This window comes from Magallana gigas, chromosome 6 (genome assembly GCF_963853765.1).
Source record: "Magallana gigas chromosome 6, xbMagGiga1.1, whole genome shotgun sequence".
Classification (NCBI taxonomy): Eukaryota; Metazoa; Mollusca; class Bivalvia; order Ostreida; family Ostreidae; genus Magallana; species Magallana gigas.
The window spans coordinates 46,864,948-46,874,689 of NC_088858.1; the positions used below are offsets into that span (position 1 = coordinate 46,864,948).

At 36.0% G+C, this 9,742-nt stretch overlaps 1 protein-coding gene across 7 annotated transcripts; it reads left to right on the forward strand.

Annotated features, from left to right (window-relative positions):
• The first annotated feature begins 1,871 nt into the window (after positions 1 to 1,871).
• LOC105344409 (extracellular tyrosine-protein kinase PKDCC) lies at positions 1,872 to 9,584 on the forward strand. 7 transcript variants are annotated; one of them, XM_034467595.2, is made up of 9 exons: positions 1,872 to 2,010; positions 2,104 to 2,148; positions 3,280 to 3,416; positions 4,001 to 4,812; positions 6,366 to 6,488; positions 7,932 to 8,140; positions 8,480 to 8,733; positions 8,928 to 9,104; positions 9,358 to 9,584. In XM_034467595.2, the coding sequence occupies exons 4-9, from the start codon at positions 4,264 to 4,266 to the stop codon at positions 9,438 to 9,440; spliced, it is 1,395 nt and encodes a 464-aa protein (XP_034323486.2). In that variant the 5' UTR covers positions 1,872 to 2,010; positions 2,104 to 2,148; positions 3,280 to 3,416; positions 4,001 to 4,263; the 3' UTR covers positions 9,441 to 9,584. The 7 variants fall into 7 exon arrangements, with proteins under 7 accessions (XP_034323486.2, XP_065944687.1, XP_034323489.2 ...); XM_066088615.1 differs by having other exon boundaries at positions 3,280 to 3,397; XM_034467598.2 differs by lacking the exon at positions 3,280 to 3,416.
• The last annotated feature ends 158 nt before the right edge of the window (positions 9,585 to 9,742 follow it).

The following is a 9,742-nucleotide window of genomic DNA, read 5'->3' on the forward strand; positions in this document are numbered from 1 at the left end:
TTTGTGTATTTTGAATACACAAAAATCTGTGATAATATTTCTTCATTTTGTTCATGCAGGATTGAATAAACATTTTGTTGATAGAATTACATTTATTTAGTTTTATTTGAGATGAAACTGCATGTAAACTGTATTATTCCTTGTGCAGAACTGCCTGGATTTTACCACAAAGCCCAATCATTAAGAACTGTTGGAGGGGCTAGTACCGGTAATTGTTACAACTGCTTTGATGGGAACATTTTGTTCACCTGAAACATGATTTTTTGATACATATTTCTTAAGATTTTTTAACCTTTGAACATTTTCACACTTCTGCAGATTCATTTGACCACATTTTACTAACGTTATAACTATTATTTCATGTATATGCATTCAAGGATAACAGAAATCTTCTTTTGAGCTTACAACTTAAGCATAAGTTTGTACGAAATTATTAATTAATAAAAAAAGCTGTGTTGATAAGCTGTGTTACCAAGGAAATGCACCATTTTGATGTTTTATGATGGCGAGGTATTCATTTTATACTTGCACATAGTGGTTACAACTCTTCCGCTTCCTGAATGATATCAAATGCTGAAAACTTTAAACATTACACACCTCACTACTTATTATCTTACCAATCTATTTTTATCAAGCAACATAAATTCCTCTATCGGACAAATATTACATGTATAAAACTTTTAGATGGCCAATCTGCAATCAGTACACCCAGGTGACCATTAAGGCCCATAAGCCTCATATAAATTTTAGCAGGTCTTACGAGTATTTTTCGGAGGATGGTGGGAAAGGTTTCTCCTTTCTTGGTTTAAAGTGGCCTCATTGATCAGCTAAATGACCGGGATTATCAATTTATACAACCTAATATATTTTGTTTGATAAATAGAGTAATTTTGGTTCAATATTTTTTCGTCTTTAGGGTTTTTGGGATAGGGGACTCCAAAATAACTTTTCTGGTCGAAAATATTTTAGGTAAATTGGGACTGTATATAATATGAAATAAAAGGATGTAATTTACTCCTATAAAAGTATTATTTTATTACACAAGGTAGATAATGAGTAATTGTAGTCCATACATTGTCAAGTGATATCGATTACAATCTACATCTATATAGTCCATCAAAAAGCAAACACTGGACTTTGTTTGAGCAATAATTAAACACAGAGTTTCTATTTCAAGAATAATGTGGACATTTTACCTTTGTAAACAGAACTCTAGGTTGACAAATTAATTAGCACGCTATATAGTGATATATAGTGATTTTATCGGTGACAGATCCAGATTTCCGCTAACGTTCAGCAAATTGTACATTTTTTTTTCATTTTATTTCAATCTCAAAACCATTGTACAATGGTACACAGAGATAATAATAATACAATGTGTGGTTTTTCTTACTAAATAACAATGCATGCGAGAGAGAGAGAGAGAGAGAGAGAGAGAGAGAGAGAGAGAGAGAGAGAGAGAGAGAAATTAAACATGTACAAGATCAACTTAGCAGAATTAGCAAATTAGAAGAATTAATTTGTCACATAGCCTCTTTCTCCTTTCTCTTATTCCACACTCCTGCTCACTGTCACCAGTTCTCTTTAGTTTTTTTCATGATACTGTTTTCTTCATAAGCAGCATTCTAAATAACAGATGTTTAATTTCAATATAAAACACATTCAGATCAGTTATGTTTATATAAATCTTGCTTGCGGCTTTTCAATTCAAGTGTACAAAAAAATACATTTCAAATCTCTCTCTCTCTCTCTCTCCTCTCTCTCTCTCTCTCTCTCTCTCTCTCTCTGCGATATTTAGCACCATATTACAAGCCTAAGCTCTTGAGCTTCGCCTACAATGCTAAGAGATCAATAAAGCCACGCACGCACTACATGGCTGGTCCGTCGTCTGGAGGAAACAGGGAGTCCAGTGTTGTCCTTATTTCCTCGTTCTGTTTTTATGCTTTTCCCTCAAAAAGGAAGGCTTATAACATGCATGTCGACTTCATATTGCAACGACGTTTCATCCGAGTAAGTATACTGTTGCATCGATTCTTCTTTCCTACCACAGGTTTATATATAATAGACGCTGTCTTTTTTATAATGCGAATTCAATATTTTTAGGTGATTTCCATTTCGGCGAAAGAAGAGTCACTCTGCAAATAGCAGGTAAAATATGCCTAGGTCTAGTCGTTTCCCTGTCAGATTGACGTTCTAAGCGTGACCCTACTTGACCCGTTAGAAAGGGGGCGGGCCCCGGGAAAGAGAGATGTGCATTGTACACCTGATTATCAGATATCTGTATTTATCGAGATCAACCGTATACTTTATCAAAACTCACCTTTAAATTCGTATTAATTCAGAACCGCGAAAAAACAACAAAACGGCTTTGTGAAACAAAACAGTGCTCTTTGTGATAAAAAAAAAACCACTCAAGGCGGCTGACTTGAAGTAAATCATTAATAATATTGTGCAAGCCAAATCTGAGAGAAAGAGAGAGAGAGAGAGGGGGGGGGGGTAGGTTAAAAAATCTACGCGAACCTGTCCTATTGCATTACGGGCAATGCGGAGGGGACAACAGAGGTATGTGCGCGCCGGAGTTGCCACCGCTGCTGCTATCTTGACAATATCGTTGATTGTCAGCAGATAAATTTGTCAGTATCGCCGTCAGAAGTTTAAAAAATCCCGGACGTGACTGTGGAATTTTTAACCTGTCTAGCCGTCAAAGGTCAGTATGTTAAAACAGCGTCAAATAATTAGTAACAGCGTTAAAGTAAATGATGGGCTTCTTCACGTGTTTAATGGGGATCGATCGACCTTTTTTTTTTGGTCACATTACTGGGGCACACGAATCTTCCTTGCTTTCGTGCCGTTTTGTCCCTAGTATCTGGACCGTTTTCGATAGACATAAATGTACGTTTAAAATATTAAATAATTAAATTATCGCTATTAAAATGTACGAATGCTTGTCTCTATAATGAAGTGTCCAACACCGTTTTTCTGCAATTTCTGCTGTGTATGTAACCCCACACCCACACCCCCCAAACTTAGTTTTCGTGTGTGAGATTTGAAGGAAAGAAATCTGAGATAGCCTTTCAAATTAAAGCAGAGCCTCGTCATTTCTACCGGTGACACATACCTGTACTTTACCTGTACTTTATACAGTTGTATTCATCCCCATCCAAAGTAGTTATAGCACTGCGGCGTATAGAAACGCTTTTTTCCCTAGCAGTCTAATTGGATTTCTCTTGTGTTACAAAAAGCAGACGGAGTTGACATGATGTTATTTTCTATGGATAGATGATGGGAGAAGAATAGGGGTATTTTTTTGCTTGACATCTGTAATAGGAGTCGTGAAATCTCCTACAAAGGCAACAAAAGCAGACGAGAGGACGTTCGTGGCGGGAAGTCTTGGGAAGTATGCAGACGAGACACGGGTATCGGCTGATATCTGAGAGAGAGAGAGAGAGAGAGAGAGAGAGACATACATCGCTGAATTATCTAAGCAAATAACTCAAAGATATCCGGTGTACTTTTGCAGTGGTTTTGACAGATTGCGCAATATATAAGTCGCTAGACAAGCACTACAATTGTACCTAACAAACCAGTACGTCTATATAATATGATACGACAAAAAGCATTTATCTTCTTGGAAAAAAAACAACAACACCGGCTATAAATAATGCACAATCTTGATTAATTTGGGAGGGTTCTGCAGTTCATATATATCTTATGTCAGTTGTATATTCAATTTAGTGTTACCCAATCGATACACAGAACGACCTAGCGGGGAAACGGGGGATATTGTGCAGAACAAACAGTCTGTCAGATGTCAGAATTTGTATATTTTTATTATCTTTAAACTATTCAAGATATTTATGTTTGAAACGATTTAGTTTTTAAAAAAAGGGAAAAAAACTAACTACAGTATAACCGGTGCGTGAATCCAGCGGCATGTGTTAGTGATAATTTATCTAGCCCGGTAGCTAGACGCGTCTCATTCTTCACTCTTGTTTTTCAGGTGCCAGTTTTTTTTACCCCCTTGAATCATTCAGTTCCTGTTCCCAGACTGACGTGAAGAAAGCGGGACTGAAGCGTTAGAGTACAATGAAAAATGTGTGGTTTAAGAGACGTGCACAGTGAATTCTAACGGGCGGGAGAGTAACTTATGCAATACAAGATGCCCAGGAAAAAATTAAAAGCTTACGAAAAGATGTTTTCTAAAAGTATGGATAGAATTGGACTGCAATGGCATGATCATTTCAAAAGACCTGGTTGTGAACAATGTTGAAATTGCTCTGGAGACGAGTGTCGCCGTGGAAACTGTGTCTCCTAGCTTCCTTGGTTGTCCTGGGCTTAAACGTGACCTTACATTGGCGTTTTGACAAGCTAGAATGGGGGGCGGAGGGGGTAGGGAATTCTGACTGGAGGGGTCTTAGTGAACAGGTATTTAGATCCCATGGATTCCATGGGACATTTGAAAACCGTCTGCGAAAGCTAATGGAGAAATCCACAGACGTAGGGTTAGATGTGATCAAAATTCAAAACGAAGCTCCTATGTCAGTGTCTTACACAGAAAATCTGATCGAGTGTGAGGATTTCGTGAAAATAACGAACAGGACGTATTTAGAGTCAGGCTGGACGAAAGCCGTGTATAAAGGGTACTACAGGGGAGACCCCGTCGCCATAAAAACAGTAGACGTGAGAGGTCATCATTTAAGGTCGTGTGTGACCAAAGGTCGTAACCATGGTGACTGTTACCAACTGGCAGCACAAAAAATTGTGAAAGAGATTGTTGTTCTACAGGCTATTGCCCACAACAATGTTGTTAAGGTATGTCGTTATGTTAAAAAATACGAGAAAAAATCAGGTCAAGGTCTTTAATTGTGTGTGACTGTTTATTTCTACACCTTATAGGCTTATACAATGTACTTGATTTATCATTCAGTCGATCACAAACTTTCTCCAGTCTCTATTGTAAAGTCAAACGTCAAGTTTATGTTCTTGCCTTTAAGGTACTTCATTGCACGTAGATTTATACTTTTTAATACACTACGTCACAAGATAACAATGCAAACATTTTGTTAAACTGTTTTAATCAGTCGATAGTGCAGTGGTTAAAGTACCGGGCTTATGAACCGCAGATCATGAGTTCGAATCCGTCTGGTCTTTTGTTAACCTATACCGATGCTAAATTAAATGTTTGAAAATTTTGAAAAGTTAATGAATTTTATTTTTCCAAAACTGCACATTTTTTTTTACATATTGATTAATGTTAAAATGTTGGTGACGGCAAGGTCAGATACCTTTGGAATTTTATAAAGAAGTTGCGATGGCATATAGATCAAAGTTACTGTTACTTGAAAGGGGAAAAACACAACGCGACAACTTTACTTTATAGCAAAATTAATAAATCTCTATGAATAGTCGATGTTAAGCTAGATTGATTGCATTTTTTCTCGATTTGGATAACAGCCTTCACACATTGAAAACAATGAACCTGTAGAATATAAATCAATCAATTGTTGGGATATTTTTTTAAGTATGTGATATCGGGAGATAAGAATGATTTTCTCGGCATTCAGCCCGCTATAAGAACGGGTTGTATATCTTATATTGCCGCGCGTGTTTGCTAAGCCCTCGAAAACGTCACACGTAATCAACCGGGAAACCTGACGCGTGTTAAAGCCACTCGTCTGTCTTCTCAGAGACGGTGGGGAGAAAAATGTCTGAACCCATAAAAAGCCAAGCAAACAAAATATCTGTTCCATCACAGTATTCAAACAAAGATTTTATAAATCACTCTTTTGTGACTCTTCCTCAACTGATTTTCACCGCATTGTTTTTCTGTTGCCAAGAATCGAATCGTGTATATTTATGAAAACAAAAATTTGAGGATATTTGATTCGCACTATTTTAATACACGAATCCAGGATTATATTAATCTAAAAAAAAGTTTTAGATCATAAGCATTGTTCGAATTATTTTTCATTCCATGATGCCAAGTTGACAAAAATATTAATTAATACATGTTTATTTTATTTCGCAAAATTAATTAATTGTACGAAGTATTTTAATTGTCAGTCATGCTGATTGAACTATATAATGCACATAATGACCGCAGAATGTCCCTTGTAATGGACAAACCTAAGCATATATTGATGAAGTCTAAACATGCTAAAAACTGCCTTACTACCTGTTAAATACAATGTAAGAAATAGACAGGCAGACGTAACTGTCATGTTGTAAATTTTGTATTTACTGCCACCCGGTAAATTCAAAATTTACCAATTTACATGATATTTCATTTATAACATTGCCAAATTGACACAAAAACCAGCAGAATTTGAAGTCGAGGTTACTCAGCTGTCAAGTTACGGTTGCAGGTGCTAGGATTCTGTGTCCCTGGAACTAACAGAGACATCCAAGAGGTTGCCATGGTAACAGAGTTGGGTGAGGGTGTGGACTTGATCAAACTCCTCCAGATGTCCTGGGAGGATCGCTTCAGGGTGAGACACTGCTGGTTCAAACCGCTGGACTGAACACTTTATTATGTTTGTTTCGTGTAGTTGTTTGTTTGTTTTTTGTTTTTGTTTTTTTTGGTGTTTTTATTTTGGAGGGGAAATACTTTGTTGAATGTACATATACCAATATTAATATTATAAGGTAGAGTTTTACAATTGCACAAACAGTGCTGGAAAGTCAGTGTACATGTAACATACCTGTATGCCATGTTTGCTATTTCAGTACCGACACTTTTCAGTTTTCTATTGCATGGATCAAGATTTTTTGCTGCATTTTCAGGATTGTTAACTTATTCTAAGACCCCACCTATTGCATAATAAAGATTTTAAGATATGAGAATCAATTTCAAGATATTAGATTTTTGTGGAAATCATGACTTCCAAATTATAATCAATGATGCTTTATCCAAAACTAGGGAGGAAATTTAAGAGTAAAAACAAAGCGTATCATCTTTTGCGTTTGTTCTTTAATGTTATATACGTCAGTCGCTGCCCAACAAATGCATTTTATCAATCGCTCACTTATAAATCAACACCCTTAAGCTTTATTGACAATGAAAATCGTGAATACCGAGATATTCGATAAAAAGACCATGATTAGAGGGTAAAATAAATACTGTAATTTGTTATTAAGACTTTCGAAACGGGAAGATGGAAGTTTTATCAGCAAAATGGAAAGGAACTGTTGAAATCTATAACATCGTGTTTACTGGTTAATCGTAATGAACGAGACCAGGTGAAGGGAGGCCAAACTCATCCAACTTATTTGTTTTCTAGCAACGTATTTCAAATTGCAAAAGAATTTTGTTATCATGCACATTACTAGTATATCACGATTTGACAAAAACAACTATTTTCGAAGTAAGTAAAGTCGGGAGATACAGAGCAACATGTTTATCCGGATATCATTTAACTCGATGTATATGTATACACTGTATGAAAATTTTAACGATCGTGAAACAAATTCACACCACTAAAACTGATTAGATCCGGTATTTCAAAGCAATTTTTGTGGAATATTTTTGTGACTAATTGATATTTTGCAGGTATTTATAACGCGGAAGTCACGGAAAAAAGCCAAAAACTGTCACCTCTTTCTTTCTAGAAGTTAAACGGATGATATTTTTTTATACTTATATCGATCTCATATGAACAATCTGAGAGGGATTAAAAGTCAGATGTAAATAAAAAATCTATGGTATTTATGTGAAACAATTGTTGGGAACAATATACATAACAAATATCACCGTGCCCGCATTAATTATTCCTATATGAATTCCATTGCATTGTTTATAATATATATTTACTGTACATGTCATTAAAGGTGGAGGTGAAATTGTCCTTAAAATTGCAGATAATGAATGTGCCCCCGCCTCCCCCCTCCAAAAAAAAAGATTCTGTTGAAGAATTTCCGCTTTAACCTTGTAGATTTCGTACGATATTTCCTCCATCATTGAGTGGATGGCTTCCAGTCACTATGGCAGCCTCGCTATGAACGACTTCCGCCGCCAACAGTTTGTACTGGTCAATGGCTCTCTTAAACTCTCTGACGTTGACGATTTGGGCTTTGGAGATCCGGTCTGTGAAGTAGATAATGAGTGCACGTTACGTTTTGCGAGCTCCAACTTCACTCAAACGTAAGACATGATGGCCTGTTTTTTTTTAATTGTATATGCTTAAAACGATTACATCATAGAACGTACTTAACCAATATCTAATCAAAAGATAAAACATAGTAAGATTTACATAATCTTATTCTATGTAAGAATACCGGTATGTTGTACCGTATTATTAGTATTATTATTTGAGTCTTTTAAATACTTTTATATTTTCATTTATAAATGATGATCATTATTATTTATGGTATATCCATTATTTAAATATTTGCATTCTGTTGTTTATTTTTTTTTTATTCGTTTACGAATGTCTACTGAATTTAGGAAATCGTAAAATAAATAAAGATTCTGACATTTTAGATTACCCTGTAAAGAAGGGAAGTGTTCGAATTACAACGAGATGAAAAACTTATTTAACGGAGGTCGCCATTTTACGACGTTTTTACTCCCCCATGGTGCCCCCGAATCGCTGCGCCCTCTAGTGGATAGAGTTGTGGATGGTTACAGTAATCTCACACTTAATTCTCGACAAATACTTCGTTTGATGAAGAAAATCAAAAGTCTGTATATATCAGGAAAGTACTTAAACAGGCCCATACAGCAGTTCTCTAAAGGTGTGTGACAAAATGATATTGTACAATTGAAATAATTGTATTGTACATCTTAAATATAAAAAAGAAACAATAAAAACCAACATATCTCCTCTGGATACCCATAAATCACTCATTCAGAAAAACAACAACAACAAACAAACAGACAAAAATCATCGGTAGCCAGTTTCTAACAGCCGTGTGTTCGATTGTTGTAGATTACCAGTTGTATCCTGCGAGTGACCTCCCCGGGAAGTTTGACTACAGGTGTCGCTTGTCGCTGTCCGGATCGGGGTGTACTCGATCAGCCTATGACGTCATGGAGGCCTCCACTATCTGTGATGCTGACCCCGAGTGTCGTGGTTTTGTTGTATCCAAGCAGACAACGTGGTCAGGTAATGTCGGTTGTTGCATGGTTTTTAAAGATTATAATTAATATTGCAAAAATATGTCGAAAAGGTCAAATTTATACTCAGTACTATCACCATACGTTTCAAAATTCTAATTCATTTCATCTCCTTTTATAGATTTAAAGCCCTGTTGATTTTGTTGTTTATTAATTTATTTTCGTCAAAAGTTAAACAATTGAATTGACCATTTGCGTTAGTAAATAGAAAAGTAAACTTAAAAGAAGATGTCTCTTTTCAGGTCGCATGCTGGTGCATTTCAAATCCGGTTATGGTCAGCCAGAAAAGAACATCGACACCTCGCTTTACGTTAGAACCACGTGACAAATGCAGTCTTTACATATACACATGCAATGTTGTACTTCTGGATAGATATTCACTTTGTTCTAGATGATGTTGAGAAAACTTATGAAAGATAAAGACAATATCGGTGTTCGATTAAAATGTATAATCTACGAACAAAAACAATTGATACGAGAATTATTGAGACCCTTCGCTAAATGAAGATGGTGCTGACGAAAGATGACGTCATATTATTGATTGCCAAATACTGCATTTAATGTGAGGATAATGCCAGTATAAAATACTTCTGCATGCATATCATCTATTTTTCTTTCACATAGGCG

Bases quoted from the DNA above. Each gene is read 5' to 3' on its own strand.
- LOC105344409 (XM_034467595.2), top strand. From the start codon at position 4,264: ATGTTGAAATTGCTCTGGAGACGAGTGTCGCCGTGGAAACTGTGTCTC. The intron at 6,489-7,931 runs GTGAGACACTGC...TTAACCTTGTAG, and splicing joins CCTGGGAGGATCGCTTCAGG to ATTTCGTACGATATTTCCTC. The intron at 8,141-8,479 runs GTAAGACATGAT...CTGACATTTTAG, and splicing joins AGCTCCAACTTCACTCAAAC to ATTACCCTGTAAAGAAGGGA.